The sequence below is a fragment of the Lathyrus oleraceus genome, unplaced genomic scaffold, assembly GCF_024323335.1.
Source record: "Lathyrus oleraceus cultivar Zhongwan6 unplaced genomic scaffold, CAAS_Psat_ZW6_1.0 chrUn0540, whole genome shotgun sequence".
Taxonomy (NCBI): Eukaryota; Viridiplantae; Streptophyta; class Magnoliopsida; order Fabales; family Fabaceae; genus Lathyrus; species Lathyrus oleraceus.
The window spans coordinates 7,499-28,307 of record NW_026112931.1 but is presented as its reverse complement, the minus strand read 5'-3'; the positions used below and the strand labels follow the sequence as shown (position 1 = coordinate 28,307).

The window sequence follows — 20,809 nt, the reverse complement described above, 5'->3', positions numbered from 1 at the left end:
TACCATCCCATCAACTCTGACCACATACCTGCAACCTTACTCCAAAAGATTGCCCTGATTCTCCCACCACCCCTCAAAATTCCTCACCTTCCAATGAGCCAATTCAACATACTGATCACACACCTACTTTTGATCCTAACACTTCTCCTAACATCACTACTATTAGGAAGTCAACTAGAACCAAATATGCACCTGCATATTTGAATGATTCTGTCTTCAATGCATATCACACATCATTTCTTATGATATTTCAAAATACATTTCATATCATCATACTTCCCATGCATATTATTCTTTCACATTTTCCATTACTACTGCATGTGATCCTGCTACTTATAAGCAAGCTAGTCTTCATCCTCATTGGATCAAGGCTATGAATGTTGAAATCCAAGCTTGAACAAACAACCACACATGGAATTTCACCACTTTACCACCAGGTAAGAAATTTATAGGTTGCAAATGGGTCTATAAGACCAAATTCAATTTATATGGCACAATAGAAAGACATAAAGCGATGTTAGTTGCTCAAGGCTTCAACCAAATTCAAGGTATTTATTTTTTTATACATTTTCTCATGTTGCAAAGCTCACAAATGTAAGATTACTTATTGCCATTGCCTTCTCTTTAAACTTATGTCTTCATCAACTTGATCCGCACAATGCTTTTCTTCATGGAGTCTTGGATGACGGAGTGTACATGTATTTACCTAAAGGCATTACACATTCTTACGCAAATCAAGTTTGCAAACTTCTCAAATCTATTTATGGATTGAATTAATCAAGTAGACAATGATTTGAAAAGTTATCCAATTTTTTACTCACCAATAACTTCAAATAATGCTCTTATGGTCACTCCCTATTTATACATCAATCCAAAGAACACTTTACTGTATTGTTGATATATGTTGATGACGTTATAATTACAGGAAATAATCTGGACATCATCAATAAAGCAAAGCATACACTACAACATCATTTTCATATCAAGGATCTTGGCATATTGAAATATTTATTAGGCGTAGAAGTGGCAAGAGGTGACTCAAGATTTAATATTTGTCAACAAAAACACACATTTGATCTCCTTTCAACTGCTGGATTACTGGGCGGCAAACCTGCCATAAATCCCATGGCTCGAGACACCAAATTAAAGACAACTGATGGCATCCTATGCAAGTTCCTACTAAGTACCAAAGGCTTGTTAGACAGCTTATTTACTTACTTAACATCAAGCCTGACATCTCATATTCATGTCAACAACTCAGTCAACATATGAGTCATCCCACTGATCTTCACTACAATGCAACTCTTTTGAGTGCTACGCCATCTTTGGATGCATATTTGTTTCAAGAAGCTATTAACGATGAGATGGATTCTCTAGAATCTAGCAGGACTTGACACTTAGTAGACTTGTATCTTGGATGCAAATCAATCGGCTGTAAATGGGTTTTGAAAAATAAACTAAAACCTGATAAAATCATTGATAATTACAAGGTTCTCCTTGTAGCCAAAGGTTTTAGGCAAAGAGAAAATATAGATGTCCTTGATAATTTTTCTCCAATCACTAGAATTGCATCCATTAGGGTACTGATTTCAATTGTTGTTATTTATAACTTAATAGTACACCAAATGGATGTTAAAACAACTTTTTTGTAATTTTAATATTGTAATTTTTTAACTTTTAAACAAAAATGTAATTATTTATTATTTTGCTAAGGAGTTATGCCGGAGTTATTGAGGTTGAGTAATATTACTAGACATAACTAATAAAGTGATATACTTGCAGATTTTCAATTTTAACGTATCATCATAAGTGCATCATGTCATGATGGTCGTAAAATAACCAACCATGCACTAAAATATGCTCATGCTGGAAATTTTAAATGGTTTACGAAAGAAATATCTTTTTTGTTCCATTGTTGAAAATATTGTGTGTGTTGATCCTTTTTAAATGGTTTGAGTAAGTGGTGATCTATAAAAAAAGTCTGATCCATGATCAATTGGGGCTGAAATATAACAGTTTTTGTTGCTGAAAAAGTATCACATGGGGTAAACCAAGACTTATAACTTGAGTAAATGGTTAAAAAATTATACATATTGTTCAACAACAAGCACAGAATGCTGCAGCTTAGAGTTGCTATCGCATCGAGATGAAACATTTACCAAAAGATGTAATGTCATAATCTATCATTTAATTAAGCATCCTTCATTCAAATCCACTAACAAAATAGTAACAACTAACATTCATGACAGATACAGAATAATCAAATTTTAAAAGATTCAGAAACTACACATATTTTATTATTCGTTATGCAGAATTTACAAACACAAGAATAAAGAATGATTGACCATATATACTACACATTCATTGACAATAACTTGACAGATTTTAAACCACATTGCTGCTAACAGTTTATAACTTGAGAACAGTTTCTATAAGAACACAACATGTTGCACTCTTTAGTATCTCTTTTGAGTGTTGCTTCTTTTTGTATCCTCAAGTTCCCACGTATTCTTCAATGACTTCCATTTGTGTTCAAAAGTGTCACTAAACTTTTTTGCAATTTGGTAAATATGATTCCTTGGAGGATACATTACCATTGCATTAGAGAACACAAGTCTCATGTCGCTAGCAAACTCATCCTCTGTTGCATACAATCTCATTTTTCTCTCTATTTCCTTCAAACCTATTGCCTTTATCTTACACTTATTAGACTTTGCTATTTTTGGAGGATCTTTCAAATCCCAACCATCTCTGTCTACCAACATCCTCTTCAATATCAACCAACATTGCCTCCTCTTAACACACTCCATCGCTTTCTTCAACCCACATTCTTTACCTCTCGTTGTTGAATCCTTCATGTTATCCTTTGGTTGAGACAAAGGTGTTGTTTTGGAAACTTGGTTCTTGATCATCTTCTTGTCTTCAACAACATTGTCATTATCCTTTGGTTGAGACAAAGGTGTCGTGTTGGAAACTTGGTTCTTGATGATCTTCTTGTTTTCAACAACATTGCCATTATTCTTTGGTTGAGACAAAACTGTTGATTTGGTTTGATAATTTGAATCAACCCAATAACAGGATACGGTTGGTTTTACAGAATCTTGAATCTTCCTTCTCTTGTTTTCATCTGTGGCACAAGAATCTGAATCGCGTTTTCTTGAACCAGGAGGATAACTGAGCTTGATGATAAGTTTTTTACGAGGTTGTGTGTTCGAAGGGTTAGTGTTGGGTGCTGTTGAGGAAGAAGGTTTGGTGTTATGTGACATGGATGGTTCTAGGGAAGAAGGTTTGATGTTGTCGGACATGGATGTTGTTAAGGATGAAGAAGGGTTTGTGTTGGAAGCAGTTGTGTGTAAATGTATATGATTCGATTGTTACGATATTTAATGCCAACTACTTGGAGGAGTAGATAGGTCTCTTCTAATATCTAGGGATATATCTTTTACTGGATGTTGTTTTAACAAACTTCTCAGTTAAAGTTTTATTTTATTTAAAACTATCTCTTAAAATGTTATAATAAAAAATTGAAACAAACTTCTCATTTATCGCAAAAGATATTAATTGTAACAAACTTTCAATTTCATACTTTAAAAAAATATTTAAAAAAACTGAAATCTTTTAAAATCTTTTTTTTAAATCTTTTTTATAACAAACAAGCCTTAACATCATTTGGAAAAGTATTCTTTAATTACTGTTCAATCTTTTTACAACAAAGGATATTAATTTTAATTTTCTGTTTTGTTTTAAATTATTTATTTAAAATTTCAAATATTTAATAAATATATTAAATGGATTTAATAAATATTTAAATAACTTAATTTTGTTTTATGTTTAAAGTGTTGATATTTAATCCATGATTATATAAATTTAAGATTTTGTATATTAAGAATTCTTCACAATAAATCACTAAAAAAATGTGTCATATACAACCGACATTTTACTGATAGTTGATTAATCTTGTGTGTGTATATGTGACATATATTTATAGAAATTTATTATATCATATACTAAAAATAACTTATAGGTTACATGGATATAATCCGTTGAAACACATGTTGATTGTGCATATAGGATTTCATGGGTATATGTCTCATCTTCTATTTTATTTTCGTTTTCTTCTTTATAGGAAAATTCATCTCCAATTCTTTTTTTATCTTATTTTGGTGTTTTAGTATTTTAACTTTTCCTTTTTTATGTGTGTGTTTTTCTCTTTTCTTTTGTAAAACACTAGAAAAGTTATTTCCCTCCACTCAACTAAGCAATAAGATGAAAATTAAAAGTAGTTTTTATATTTTTTATGTTATTTTATAAACAAATTCTTTTTTCTTCTTATTTTAATAAAAGTAAAAACCAAAATAAATGTTGGTAAATTTAGTCAAATATATTTACTTCAAACCCTAAATTGAAGGAATCTGTTTGACTTATGTAGCTCTACCCGACCTCCCAATCACACCTTTCCGGTGTTTTCAATCCGAAGTGGCTTTTGATTCTATAATGTTTTTAATTTTGATTTTGATTTCACTTTTGATAAAATGAAAATTTTATGTTTATCCATGTTGTTAATCCACTTTCTTTAATATATACACATATAAATAATATATATATATATATATATATATATATATATATATATATATATATATATATATATATATATATATATATATATTATTTAATATTAATTTAATTTAAATTATATATGAAATAAAATTTGTGATAAACAATCTAAAATAAAAAATAATAGATATTTTTACATGTTTAATTATTGTATCATTTCTAAAAGAAATACAAATAAACTATGAATAGAATTAAATATGCACAATTTATCAATGTAAAATAATGTCAAAAAACAGTACATCAATTTTTTTACTTAAATCTTACTAAATTTAAGAGATAAATATCTTTCCATTCATAATGCTTGGTGAATCATTAATTGAAGAATACATAAATTGATACATTTTATTCATTTGTAGTAGGAAAAAATAATAGAAATGAAATTGGTAAAAACTCATAAAAATGGAGTGATTTTACGTTATTTTTTTTGTAAAAAAAATTCAGACTATAATTAGTAAACGTTTGATTAACAAAAAAAACAATATTTTAATATATTATATTTTTGTATGAAAAGGTTTTATCTTACATCGTATTGAATAATTTCCCTTATATTTCTCTTTTATTTTCTACGTTAAAATGTAGTTAATTCCGTTATCTTCTAATAAAAGTTTTGTTCATCATTTAATTTCTTCATAACTTCTTTAACGCCGCAAAAGTATATAAACAACAAAGGCAATCTAAAATAAAATTCAAATGTTTACACACAAAAAATTAGAACATGTCAAATTAAAAACAAAATTAAACCAAATTAAATAGAAAAGTTTATTAATATTTATCATAAATTAATTACTTCAATGATCATTGATGTGAAAATGCATTAATGTGAATAGAAAAGAAAGTAAAATGATAGTGTTTGTGATCATGGGTTTACAAACACTATCATTGCATGGAAGTTATGTGTGATAGGGTTATTCAAATGCAGGACAAACCACATTTGAACCGTTTTTACTTTGGTCATATCTTTCGTATAACTTTCATATGGTTATTCTGTGGTAAAGTGGACTTTATATATTAATTGTGAAATAAGAATCTTAATGAAGGATAATTATAGTATAGAAAATAGATATCAAAATCATGTATCCTCTTTATAAATAGTTATAGATCGAGTGATTGAATAAATTTGAATGATTATAAGATCAAATTGAATTAACATATAAGGGTAGGGAAAATATTCTTATAAACCTAAACATGTTAGCTAGGATAATTTTAATTTTTTTTTAAAATGCAAAAATATTCCTTAGAATGCATTAAAAAATTCTTTCTATATATGACTTTTATATACCTACATATTGGGCAAAGCTTCAATATATAACTTCATTAACCCGTCAAAACTTTCCGATGCAAGAATTGTTTATTATTTACCTAAACCACGTTAAAAAAAAGCTTAATATGAATGAATAGTTAAAAATATTCATCAAATCATTTATTATAAAATAATAATAATTTTTTATTTATATTACTTTGTTATCAAAACCGTCTAAAATCACGTGATATTCACGTTACAACGTGAAAAATCACTTCATAACACATTTTTAGCAACATGAATTTTCACGCGGCAGAAACTCGTGTGACAACTCTGTTGCGTCATGAAAATCACGTCGCAATTTTGTCACGTGAAAATCACGTCGAAATAGTGTGGCACGTGATATTTATGACACAATATTCTGGACAAATGTTCTCACTATATATGTTGTAATTCAATAGTAGCAGTGAAGGCAGAAAATGTTACAATGAGTTGCGACGTGATTTTCATGTGGTAAAATTGTGAAGTGAATATCACGTTACAAAATAATTTTATTTTTAAAATAAAAAACTATTAAAAATAATATATAAATAGAATAATATATTATGAAAAATAACATTTTGTTTTAAAAAAAATCTATTCAAATATTTTAATAAATTACTTGTGGATTAACTATATATTTATTTTAGTAAAATTATGTTTTAAAAATATTATCCTACGATAACAACAACCAACAATCTAATATATATATTTAAATCTGGAAAAAAAATTGCTTAAATACTTCAATGAAGATGAGAAAAACGCTTGAATCTTGAGCTTGATGATTGAATCTTGAAGAACTTTTTTAACAATGTTAGTTATAAAATAAAAATAAAATCAACACAATATTTAACAAATAAAAAATAGAAAAATGAAAATGAAATATTTGGGCCTTCTTGAAATACCTTTTAATTTGAAGATAAAAATTGAAAGTTGGAATTTGAGAAAGAAGAGGAAAAATGTTGGAAGAGGAAAATCGATGAAGGAGGAAAAATTGAAAGGGGGAATTTGAGAAAGAAGCTTAATTTAAGCAAAGAGAAAATCTGCAAATATATAGAGCAATCAGCCACGTGATTTTGACTTCACAACTTTCCCTCCTAAAAGTTTTTTTTTGAATTTAACGTTGTGAAGTGATTTTCACGTCACAACTAAAATTTTGAAATGTTGAAATTTCCCCTCATCTACCAACCTGTGCACCCCTGACTTTTTTATTTTACGTGACAAAGTTGTAAAGTGAAAATCACGTGGCAAAGTTGTGAAGTGAAAATCAAGTGGCAAAGTTGTGAAGTGAAAATCACGTCGTTGATTGCTCTATATATTTCCAAAAAAATTCTATCACACGCAGCTCAGATTCAGCTTCTTTCTCAAATTTCCTTCACAACTTTGCCACGTGATTTTCACTTCACAATTTTGCCACGTGATTTTTACTTCACAATTTTCTCTCCTAAACGTTTTTTTATTTTTTAATTTAACATTGCGAAGTGATTTTCACGTTACAACTTAAATTTAAAATTTTTCAAATTTCCCCCATCTGCCAACCTGTATAAGTCTGATTTTTTTATTTTCTTTCTTTTACATTTCTCGTGTGCAATTCCGACTCTCAATTTCTGTCTGATTCATCGTCGGAAACCATGGAAAGTAGGGATGAAGACGATGAATCTTTGTTTTGTGCGAGGGTAGAAGATGACGATGAAAAGGGGAAAAGGTGAAAGAAAGTGTGTAGTCTCCTGATACCATATTATTATAATTGAGAACTGATAACAAAATAGGGTCATTTGTCCTAGAACTGTATTGAATTATGAATCACACATTGTTACAAAAAGGAAAGTCTTATACTATATAAAAAAAATATATTAGACCATAACAAGTAAAAACCACTGAGCTCAATATTAGACAAGATAGCCCAAATAAAAAAAAGCTAATTATCTAATACTATGTGGATGTCAGAACTACAACTAAAAAACCCAAAAGATGAAATAATCGATGAAATAATCTCTGCAATAAATCGAACTAGCCGGCCGAACCAACCGACTTATCCAAAATATCGTAATCCAAAAAAACGGATTTATAAACGGACGAAATTAGGTCTTCAAATCAAAATTGTGATTTAAGTCAGATTAAGATTTCGGGTCCGCCACCGCCTAAAATCATCTGGTTGTCCACCCCTGAATTAGATACAGGGGAAGCGATCCAAATCACTATCTTTCAACTATTTTTTTCGAATCCAATGCTCATAATATTTTATGAGATTGAACTTTTGATTGACAAGATGTAAGGATGAATGATTTACACTAAGTGAAATTAAAAAATTTATTGAAATGTCTCGTCACTTAAAATCGGATCATTTTAAATTTAAACATTTAAAATAAATTTAGATTTCGTAAAATTAATAGACAACTAATGTTAGGGATAAGAAGAATGTCATTGACAATAAAAACAAATATATATTATAAATAATTAAATATTAATGTAGTAAACATTTTTTATGGTTTTTTAATACCATGTATTTAAAAAGAAATGTATTAAAAAAACTTAATGCTAAAAACTTAAAAGATTTAACTCATTTCTAAGGTAATTCAAATTCGCTTTCATTTCAGATTTCTAAACGTATCCTTCTGCACTTGGGTCTTGTTCTCTTTTCCATGTTCAATGGGATGTGTTTACAAAATTTCATTATTTGAATTTGTGAGAAATTCAATCTATCAACCTGGACAAAACATCTACAGTAATCATATTCATCCTGCATAAATATTGAATTGAAGTAAGAAAATATGAGAATGTTTAATTATCCAAATTTTATTTGCATTACCTTGTTGATTGATCGAGTAAAAAATATCTTCCTCTGTTAAGTGGTGTCTATGCAATACGTCTTACGGTCATTCTACCACAACAACAATAAACAATAATTGTTAGAAAAAATATTCTACGATAAAATGATGAATGCCTACAATGAGATGTTGAGAGATGATGAATGCCTACCGATATAGATGATTTGGAATTTTGAAATGTAAAAATTGGTAATGATAATGCTTTAATTTGTTTAAATAGGAATTAAAATATGAATTATTAAATTAATCACAATAAGAAAAAATTTCTTCAACCACGTGATATAGTGACGCGAAAATCACGTGGCAAAAAAGGAAGTTGGGACGTGATAATCACGTCGTTACATGTTTTTATTATTAAAAAATTGAGAGTCAGACTTGCACATGGGAAAGACTGGAAAAAAAATCTAATTTTTTTATAACATGGCAATTAGGTCGCAACTTTGTCACGTGAAAATCACGATAATTTCAAGATCGATCCCACAGATCCAATCTTGAACCCTAGAAACCCTTTTTATCTTTATCCTAGTGAGAACCCTAGCGCCACCCTAGTTGCACCACCTCTCGATGATAACAATTATCAACACAGTAGTAAATTCATGCGTTGTGCCTTGACATCGAAGAGAAAAATCCCTTTCATCAATGGTAATCTCCCCAAACCAACCTTCTCTGATCCGAATTACGAGTTATGGGATCGTGCGAATAGTATGGTACTTTCTTGTATCAATCGTACCCTTTCACCTCACACCGCATAAAGCACCATTTGCTTTGATTCCACTTTCGATCTTTGGGGAGATATTAAAGAACGCTTCACCAAAGGTAATCACTTTCGATTCTCCGTGATCTGCATTCCATTCAACAAAGTGATAAATCTATGTCTACATACTTCACTGATCTCAAGATCCTTTGGGATGAATTAGAAGATTTGAGGTCAACCCCTTCTTGTTCATGCCCCACACCATGCACCTGTGATTGGGCCAAAATCGTTTGCAATTACAAGCATATGGAGTATGTTTCGTGTTTTCTGAAGGGTTTAAACGATAACTATCATAACATTCTAACACAAATCTTGCTCCTAGATCCGATTTCCAACATCAATCGCGTTTATCCGCTAATTTCTCAACAATAAGTGGTTGCTCCACCTACGTCGCACCCAACTCAACCATTATGTATGCCAACAACACCAACAATAACAATAACACTCAGGGAAAAGGTAAAGGAAACTCGAAGAATTTCATGCTATGCATCAATTGCAACAAAACAAATCATATAGTGGAAACCTGTTATTTCAAACATGGGTTTCCACCTGGATATCGTAACAAGAATACAAAGTTTTCTTTGGAGTCCAAGACTACACAGACTTAAGACAAAGAAGGTGTCATTTCTAAGGAGGATTACCAACATTAACTTCTTCTCCTCCAACAACCCCGGAAGGATCATCAACATCCCAAGACTGATAAAGTTCCTAATCCTAACAACCACATAATCTCAGGTATTATTAATAGAGGTACTGGATCTCAAATACCTTCTATGTGGATCCTTGATTCATGGGAGTCTCATCATGTATGCCCCTATATCAAGTGCATTTCAGATATTAAAGGTATTGATCCTGTTTATATTCATCTCCCTAATGGGACTCGTATTACTGCAAATTTTTATGGAACTATTATACTTGATCCCTTCTTTCACCTGCACAATGTTTTTTATATCCTCGAGTTTAGGTTTAGCCTAATCTCTATCTCTAAATATGCCATATTATATCATTTCATTCTTACACAATTCATGTTACATTCAGGATGTGTGTACCAAGCGGATGATTAAACAAATGACTCATCATAATAACCTTTACATCCTTCACAAAGTCCCTGTCCATAATTCACCCTACAATTTTGCACATCCTAATTCTTGTAACTCTGCTAGTTTTAAAGATTAAGATAATATAGATTTATCCTTGTGGCATCATCGCTTAGGACATCCTTCTAATGAGGTTTTACATAATACGTCACAAAATATTTCTACTATCAAATACAATAAAAATTCTCTTTGCCACACTTTCCATTTAGATAAACAATGTAGGCCTCCCTTTCCTATAAGTACTTCTGTTTCATCTCATTACTTTGATTTAGTACATATGGATATATGTGGTCCTATACATGTTCCTTCTTTGGATGGTTTCTAATATTTTTTAACTATTGTTGATGACTTCACACGTTATACTTGGAATTTTATCATGACTCATAAATTTGAAACTAAATTCACATTAAAAATTTCATCATTTATTGCCAAACTCAATTTCATCAAAATCATTAGAAGTGATAATGGAACTGAATTTCTTATGTCATCTTATTATGCATCTCTAGGGATCTTACATCAAAGAAGTTATATTGAAACACCTCAACAAAACTACATTGTTGAGAGAAAACATATCCACTTACGTAATGTTACTAGATCCCTTTTATTCCATGCCAACTTACCTGAATTTTTTTGGTCTTTTTCCCTTTGTCGTGCAACTTATTTGGTTAATAGATTATGCAGTCCTACCATCCAAAATAATACTCCTTATGAGTTTCTTTTCAAATAACCTCCATCCTTCACACACCTTAAAACCTTTGGATGTCTTGCCTATGCTTCCACCATCACAAGACATAAGGACAAACTAGATCCTAAAGCCACAAAATGCGTATTTCTAGGTTTTTCCATGAGTATTAAAGGATATCTCCTTTTTTTTATCTCAATACTAGATCCATTATCACCTCTAGAAAATTGTGTTTTCTATGAAAACACATTTCCCTACACACCTCATCCCACCACTAACAACACTTATGCTCCTACCCTTGATAATGAACAATAAACCATTCCATTCCTTTTTTACCACCTTACTTCCATATACCATCCCATCAACTCTGACCACATACCTGCAACCTTACTCCAAAAGATTGCCCTGAGTCTCCCACCACCCCTCAAAATTCCTCACCTTCCAATGAGCCAATTCAACATACTGATCACACACCTACTTTTGATCCTAACACTTCTCCTAACATCACTACTATTAGGAAGTCAACTAGAACCAAATATGCACCTGCATATTTGAATGATTCTGTCTTCAATGCATATCACACATCATTTCTTATGATATTTCAAAATACATTTCATATCATCATACTTCCCATGCATATTATTCTTTCACATTTTCCATTACTACTGCATGTGATCCTGCTACTTATAAGCAAGCTAGTCTTCATCCTCATTGGATCAAGGCTATGAATGTTGAAATCCAAGCTTGAACAAACAACCACACATGGAATTTCACCACTTTACCACCAGGTAAGAAATTTATAGGTTGCAAATGGGTCTATAAGACCAAATTCAATTTATATGGCACAATAGAAAGACATAAAGCGATGTTAGTTGCTCAAGGCTTCAACCAAATTCAAGGTATTTATTTTTTTATACATTTTCTCATGTTGCAAAGCTCACAAATGTAAGATTACTTATTGCCATTGCCTTCTCTTTAAACTTATGTCTTCATCAACTTGATCCGCACAATGCTTTTCTTCATGGAGTCTTGGATGACGGAGTGTACATGTATTTACCTAAAGGCATTACACATTCTTACGCAAATCAAGTTTGCAAACTTCTCAAATCTATTTATGGATTGAATTAATCAAGTAGACAATGATTTGAAAAGTTATCCAATTTTTTACTCACCAATAACTTCAAATAATGCTCTTATGGTCACTCCCTATTTATACATCAATCCAAAGAACACTTTACTGTATTGTTGATATATGTTGATGACGTTATAATTACAGGAAATAATCTGGACATCATCAATAAAGCAAAGCATACACTACAACATCATTTTCATATCAAGGATCTTGGCATATTGAAATATTTATTAGGCGTAGAAGTGGCAAGAGGTGACTCAAGATTTAATATTTGTCAACAAAAACACACATTTGATCTCCTTTCAACTGCTGGATTACTGGGCGGCAAACCTGCCATAAATCCCATGGCTCGAGACACCAAATTAAAGACAACTGATGGCATCCTATGCAAGTTCCTACTAAGTACCAAAGGCTTGTTAGACAGCTTATTTACTTACTTAACATCAAGCCTGACATCTCATATTCATGTCAACAACTCAGTCAACATATGAGTCATCCCACTGATCTTCACTACAATGCAACTCTTTTGGGTGCTACGCCATCTTTGGATGCATATTTGTTTCAAGAAGCTATTAACGATGAGATGGATTCTCTAGAATCTAGCAGGACTTGACACTTAGTAGACTTGTATCTTGGATGCAAATCAATCGGCTGTAAATGGGTTTTGAAAAATAAACTAAAACCTGATAAAATCATTGATAATTACAAGGTTCTCCTTGTAGCCAAAGGTTTTAGGCAAAGAGAAAATATAGATGTCCTTGATAATTTTTCTCCAATCACTAGAATTGCATCCATTAGGGTACTGATTTCAATTGTTGTTATTTATAACTTAATAGTACACCAAATGGATGTTAAAACAACTTTTTTGTAATTTTAATATTGTAATTTTTTAACTTTTAAACAAAAATGTAATTATTTATTATTTTGCTAGGGAGTTATGCCGGAGTTATTGAGGTTGAGTAATATTACTAGACATAACTAATAAAGTGATATACTTGCAGATTTTCAATTTTAACGTATCATCATAAGTGCATCATGTCATGATGGTCGTAAAATAACCAACCATGCACTAAAATATGCTCATGCTGGAAATTTTAAATGGTTTACGAAAGAAATATCTTTTTTGTTCCATTGTTGAAAATATTGTGTGTGTTGATCCTTTTTAAATGGTTTGAGTAAGTGGTGATCTATAAAAAAAGTCTGATCCATGATCAATTGGGGCTGAAATATAACAGTTTTTGTTGCTGAAAAAGTATCACATGGGGTAAACCAAGACTTATAACTTGAGTAAATGGTTAAAAAATTATACATATTGTTCAACAACAAGCACAGAATGCTGCAGCTTAGAGTTGCTATCGCATCGAGATGAAACATTTACCAAAAGATGTAATGTCATAATCTATCATTTAATTAAGCATCCTTCATTCAAATCCACTAACAAAATAGTAACAACTAACATTCATGACAGATACAGAATAATCAAATTTTAAAAGATTCAGAAACTACACATATTTTATTATTCGTTATGCAGAATTTACAAACACAAGAATAAAGAATGATTGACCATATATACTACACATTCATTGACAATAACTTGACAGATTTTAAACCACATTGCTGCTAACAGTTTATAACTTGAGAACAATTTCTATAAGAACACAACATGTTGCACTCTTTAGTATCTCTTTTGAGTGTTGCTTCTTTTTGTATCCTCAAGTTCCCACGTATTCTTCAATGACTTCCATTTGTGTTCAAAAGTGTCACTAAACTTTTTTGCAATTTGGTAAATATGATTCCTTGGAGGATACATTACCATTGCATTAGAGAACACAAGTCTCATGTCGCTAGCAAACTCATCCTCTGTTGCATACAATCTCATTTTTCTCTCTATTTCCTTCAAACCTATTGCCTTTATCTTACACTTATTAGACTTTGCTATTTTTGGAGGATCTTTCAAATCCCAACCATCTCTGTCTACCAACATCCTCTTCAATATCAACCAACATTGCCTCCTCTTAACACACTCCATCGCTTTCTTCAACCCACATTCTTTACCTCTCGTTGTTGAATCCTTCATGTTATCCTTTGGTTGAGACAAAGGTGTTGTTTTGGAAACTTGGTTCATGATCATCTTCTTGTCTTCAACAACATTGTCATTATCCTTTGGTTGAGATAAAGGTGTTGTTTTGGAAACTTGGTTCTTGATCATCTTCTTTGTCTTCAACAACATTGTCATATCCTTTGGTTGAGACAAAGGTGTCGTGTTGGAAACTTGGTTCTTGATGATCTTCTTGTTTTCAACAACATTGCCATTATTCTTTGGTTGAGACAAAACTGTTGATTTGGTTTGATAATTTGAATCAACCCAATAACAGGATACGGTTGGTTTTACAGAATCTTGAATCTTCCTTCTCTTGTTTTCATCTGTGGCACAAGAATCTGAATCGCGTTTTCTTGAACCAGGAGGATAACTGAGCTTGATGATAAGTTTTTTACGAGGTTGTGTGTTCGAAGGGTTAGTGTTGGGTGCTGTTGAGGAAGAAGGTTTGGTGTTATGTGACATGGATGGTTCTAGGGAAGAAGGTTTGATGTTGTCGGACATGGATGTTGTTAAGGATGAAGAAGGGTTTGTGTTGGAAGCAGTTGTGTGTAAATGTATATGATTCGATTGTTACGATATTTAATGCCAACTACTTGGAGGAGTAGATAGGTCTCTTCTAATATCTAGGGATATATCTTTTACTGGATGTTGTTTTAACAAACTTCTCAGTTAAAGTTTTATTTTATTTAAAACTATCTCTTAAAATGTTATAATAAAAAATTGAAACAAACTTCTCATTTATCGCAAAAGATATTAATTGTAACAAACTTTCAATTTCATACTTTAAAAAAATATTTAAAAAAACTGAAATCTTTTAAAATCTTTTTTTTAAATCTTTTTTATAACAAACAAGCCTTAACATCATTTGGAAAAGTATTCTTTAATTACTGTTCAATCTTTTTACAACAAAGGATATTAATTTTAATTTTCTGTTTTGTTTTAAATTATTTATTTAAAATTTCAAATATTTAATAAATATATTAAATGGATTTAATAAATATTTAAATAACTTAATTTTGTTTTATGTTTAAAGTGTTGATATTTAATCCATGATTATATAAATTTAAGATTTTGTATATTAAGAATTCTTCACAATAAATCACTAAAAAATGTGTCATATACAACCGACATTTTACTGATAGTTGATTAATCTTGTGTGTGTATATGTGACATATTTATAGAAATTTATTATATCATATACTAAAAATAACTTATAGGTTACATGGATATAATCGTTGAAACACATGTTGATTGTGCATATAGGATTTCATGGGTATATGTCTCATCTTCTATTTTATTTTCGTTTTCTTCTTTATAGGAAAATTCATCTCCAATTCTTTTTTATCTTATTTTGGTGTTTTAGTATTTTAACTTTTCCTTTTTTATGTGTGTGTTTTTCTCTTTTCTTTTGTAAAACACTAGAAAAGTTATTTCCCTCCACTCAACTAAGCAATAAGATGAAAATTAAAAGTAGTTTTTATATTTTTTACGTTATTTTATAAACAAATTCTTTTTTCTTCTTATTTTAATAAAAGTAAAAACCAAAATAAATGTTGGTAAATTTAGTCAAATATATTTACTTCAAACCCTAAATTGAAGGAATCTGTTTGACTTATGTAGCTCTACCCGACCTCCCAATCACACCTTTCCGGTGTTTTCAATCCGAAGTGGTTTTTGATTCTATAATGTTTTTAATTTTGATTTTGATTTCACTTTTGATAAAATGAAAATTTTATGTTTATCCATGTTGTTAATCCACTTTCTTTAATATATAAATATATATATATATATATATATATATATATATATATATATATATATATATATATATATATATATATATATATATATATATATATATATAATAAATTAATATTAATTTTTACATGTTTAATTATTGTATCATTTCTAAAAGAAATACAAATAAACTATGAATAGAATTAAATATGCACAATTTATCAATGTAAAATAATGTCAAAAAACAGTACATCAATTTTTTTACTTAAATCTTACTAAATTAAGAGATAAATATCTTTCCATTCATAATGCTTGGTGAATCATTAATTGAAGAATACATAAATTGATACATTTTATTCATTTGTAGTAGGAAAAAATAATAGAAATGAAATTGGTAAAAACTCATAAAAATGGAGTGATTTTACGTTATTTTTTTTGTAAAAAAAATTCAGACTATAATTAGTAAACGTTTGATTAACAAAAAAAACAATATTTTAATATATTATATTTTTGTATGAAAAGGTTTTATCTTACATCGTATTGAATAATTTCCCTTATATTTCTCTTTTATTTTCTACGTTAAAATGTAGTTAATTCCGTTATCTTCTAATAAAAGTTTTGTTCATCATTTAATTTCTTCATAACTTCTTTAACGCCGCAAAAGTATATAAACAACAAAGGCAAACTAAAATAAAATTCAAATGTTTACACACAAAAAATTAGAACATGTCAAATTAAAAACAAAAATTAAACCAAATTAAATAGAAAAGTTTATTAATATTTATCATAAATTAATTACTTCAATGATCATTGATGTGAAAATGCATTAATGTGAATAGAAAAGAAAGTAAAATGATAGTGTGTGTGATCATGGGTTTACAAACACTATCATTGCATGGAAGTTATGTGTGATAGGGTTATTCAAATGCAGGACAAACCACATTTGAACCGTTTTTACTTTGGTCATATCTTTCGTATAACTTTCATATGGTTATTCTGTGGTAAAGTGGACTTTATATATTAATTGTGAAATAAGAATCTTAATGAAGGATAATTATAGAATAGAAAATAGATATCAAAATCATGTATCCTCTTTATAAATAGTTATAGATCGAGTGATTGAATAAATTTGAATGATTATAAGATCAAATTGAATTAACATATAAGGGTAGGGAAAATATTCTTATAAACCTAAACATGTTAGCTAGGATAATTTTAATTTTTTTTTAAAATGCAAAAATATTCCTTAGAATGCATTAAAAAATTCTTTCTATATATGACTTTTATATACCTACATATTGGGCAAAGCTTCAATATATAACTTCATTAACCCGTCAAAACTTTCCGATGCAAGAATTGTTTATTATTTACCTAAACCACGTTAAAAAAAAAGCTTAATATGAATGAATAGTTAAAAATATTCATCAAATCATTTATTATAAAATAATAATAATTTTTTATTTATATTACTTTGTTATCAAAACCGTCTAAAATCACGTGATATTCACGTTACAACGTGAAAAATCACTTCATAACACATTTTTAGCAACATGAATTTTCACGCGGCAGAAACTCGTGTGACAACTCTGTTGCGTCATGAAAATCACGTCGCAATTTTGTCACGTGAAAATCACGTCGAAATAGTGTGGCACGTGATATTTATGACACAATATTCTGGACAAATGTTCTCACTATATATGTTGTAATTCAATAGTAGCAGTGAAGGCAGAAAATGTTACAATGAGTTGCGACGTGATTTTCATGTGGTAAAATTGTGAAGTGAATATCACGTTACAAAATAATTTTATTTTTAAAATAAAAAACTATTAAAAATAATATATAAATAGAATAATATATTATGAAAAATAACATTTTGTTTTAAAAAAAATCTATTCAAATATTTTAATAAATTACTTGTGGATTAACTATATATTTATTTTAGTAAAATTATGTTTTAAAAATATTATCCTACGATAACAACAACCAACAATCTAATATATATATTTAAATCTGGAAAAAAAATTGCTTAAATACTTCAATGAAGATGAGAAAAACGCTTGAATCTTGAGCTTGATGATTGAATCTTGAAGAACTTTTTTAACAATGTTAGTTATAAAATAAAAATAAAATCAACACAATATTTAACAAATAAAAAATAGAAAAATGAAAATGAAATATTTGGGCCTTCTTGAAATACCTTTTAATTTGAAGATAAAAATTGAAAGTTGGAATTTGAGAAAGAAGAGGAAAAATGTTGGAAGAGGAAAATCGATGAAGGAGGAAAAATTGAAAGGGGGAATTTGAGAAAGAAGCTTAATTTAAGCAAAGAGAAAATCTGCAAATATATAGAGCAATCAGCCACGTGATTTTGACTTCACAACTTTCCCTCCTAAAAGTTTTTTTTTTGAATTTAACGTTGTGAAGTGATTTTCACGTCACAACTAAAATTTTGAAATGTTGAAATTTCCCCTCATCTACCAACCTGTGCACCCCTGACTTTTTTATTTTACGTGACAAAGTTGTAAAGTGAAAATCACGTGGCAAAGTTGTGAAGTGAAAATCAAGTGGCAAAGTTGTGAAGTGAAAATCACGTCGTTGATTGCTCTATATATTTCCAAAAAAATTCTATCACACGCAGCTCAGATTCAGCTTCTTTCTCAAATTTCCTTCACAACTTTGCCACGTGATTTTCACTTCACAATTTTGCCACGTGATTTTTACTTCACAATTTTCTCTCCTAAACGTTTTTTTATTTTTTAATTTAACATTGCGAAGTGATTTTCACGTTACAACTTAAATTTAAAATTTTTCAAATTTCCCCCATCTGCCAACCTGTATAAGTCTGATTTTTTTATTTTCTTTCTTTTACATTTCTCGTGTGCAATTCCGACTCTCAATTTCTGTCTGATTCATCGTCGGAAACCATGGAAAGTAGGGATGAAGACGATGAATCTTTGTTTTGTGCGAGGGTAGAAGATGACGATGAAAAGGGGAAAAGGTGAAAGAAAGTGTGTAGTCTCCTGATACCATATTATTATAATTGAGAACTGATAACAAAATAGGGTCATTTGTCCTAGAACTGTATTGAATTATGAATCACACATTGTTACAAAAAGGAAAGTCTTATACTATATAAAAAAAATATATTAGACCATAACAAGTAAAAACCACTGAGCTCAATATTAGACAAGATAGCCCAAATAAAAAAAAGCTAATTATCTAATACTATGTGGATGTCAGAACTACAACTAAAAAACCCAAAAGATGAAATAATCGATGAAATAATCTCTGCAATAAATCGAACTAGCCGGCCGAACCAACCGACTTATCCAAAATATCGTAATCCAAAAAAACGGATTTATAAACGGACGAAATTAGGTCTTCAAATCAAAATTGTGATTTAAGTCAGATTAAGATTTCGGGTCCGCCACCGCCTAAAATCATCTGGTTGTCCACCCCTGAATTAGATACAGGGGAAGCGATCCAAATCACTATCTTTCAACTATTTTTTTCGAATCCAATGCTCATAATATTTTATGAGATTGAACTTTTGATTGACAAGATGTAAGGATGAATGATTTACACTAAGTGAAATTAAAAAATTTATTGAAATGTCTCGTCACTTAAAATCGGATCATTTTAAATTTAAACATTTAAAATAAATTTAGATTTCGTAAAATTAATAGACAACTAATGTTAGGGATAAGAAGAATGTCATTGACAATAAAAAACAATATATATTATAAATAATTAAATATTAATGTAGTAAACATTTTTTATGGTTTTTTAATACCATGTATTTAAAAAGAAATGTATTAAAAAAACTTAATGCTAAAAACTTAAAAGATTTAACTCATTTCTAAGGTAATTCAAATTCGCTTTCATTTCAGATTTCTAAACGTATCCTTCTGCACTTGGGTCTTGTTCTCTTTTCCATGTTCAATGGGATGTGTTTACAAAATTTCATTATTTGAATTTGTGAGAAATTCAATCTATCAACCTGGACAAAACATCTACAGTAATCATATTCATCCTGCATAAATATTGAATTGAAGTAAGAAAATATGAGAATGTTTAATTATCCAAATTTTATTTGCATTACCTTGTTGATTGATCGAGTAAAAAATATCTTCCTCTGTTAAGTGGTGTCTATGCAATACGTCTTACGGTCATTCTACCACAACAACAATAAACAATAATTGTTAGAAAAAATATTCTACGATAAAATGATGAATGCCTACAATGAGATGTTGAGAGATGATGAATGCCTACCGATATAGATGATTTGGAATTTTGAAATGTAAAAATTGGTAATGATAATGCTTTAATTTGTTTAAATAGGAATTAAAATATGAATTATTAAATTAATCACAATAAGAAAAAATTTCTTCAACCACGTGATATAGTGACGCGAAAATCACGTGGCAAAAAAGGAAGTTGGGACGTGATAATCACGTCGTTACATGTTTTTATTATTAAAAAATTGAGAGTCAGACTTGCACATGGGAAAGACTGGAAAAAAATCTAATTTTTTTTATAACATGGCAATTAGGTCGCAACTTTGTCACGTGAAAATCACGAT

At 29.6% G+C, this 20,809-nt stretch overlaps 2 protein-coding genes across 2 annotated transcripts; both read right to left on the bottom strand.

The window, feature by feature from the left end:
- Positions 1–2,456: 2,456 nt before the first annotated feature.
- LOC127114515 (transcription factor GTE3, chloroplastic-like) lies at positions 2,457–3,305 on the bottom strand. Its single transcript, XM_051046603.1, has one exon. The coding sequence runs from the start codon at positions 3,303–3,305 to the stop codon at positions 2,457–2,459; it is 849 nt and encodes a 282-aa protein (XP_050902560.1).
- Positions 3,306–14,064: 10,759 nt separating this feature from the next.
- On the bottom strand, positions 14,065–14,991 carry LOC127114518 (transcription factor GTE12-like). Its single transcript, XM_051046606.1, has one exon. It carries the CDS (start codon positions 14,989–14,991, stop codon positions 14,065–14,067), a length of 927 nt encoding a protein of 308 aa, XP_050902563.1.
- Positions 14,992–20,809: the final 5,818 nt, after the last annotated feature.

What these genes read in the sequence shown, in the direction of transcription:
- LOC127114515 (XM_051046603.1), bottom strand. Translation starts at nt 3,305, where the DNA reads ATGTCCGACAACATCAAACCTTCTTCCCTAGAACCATCCATGTCACAT.
- LOC127114518 (XM_051046606.1), bottom strand. Translation starts at nt 14,991, where the DNA reads ATGTCCGACAACATCAAACCTTCTTCCCTAGAACCATCCATGTCACAT.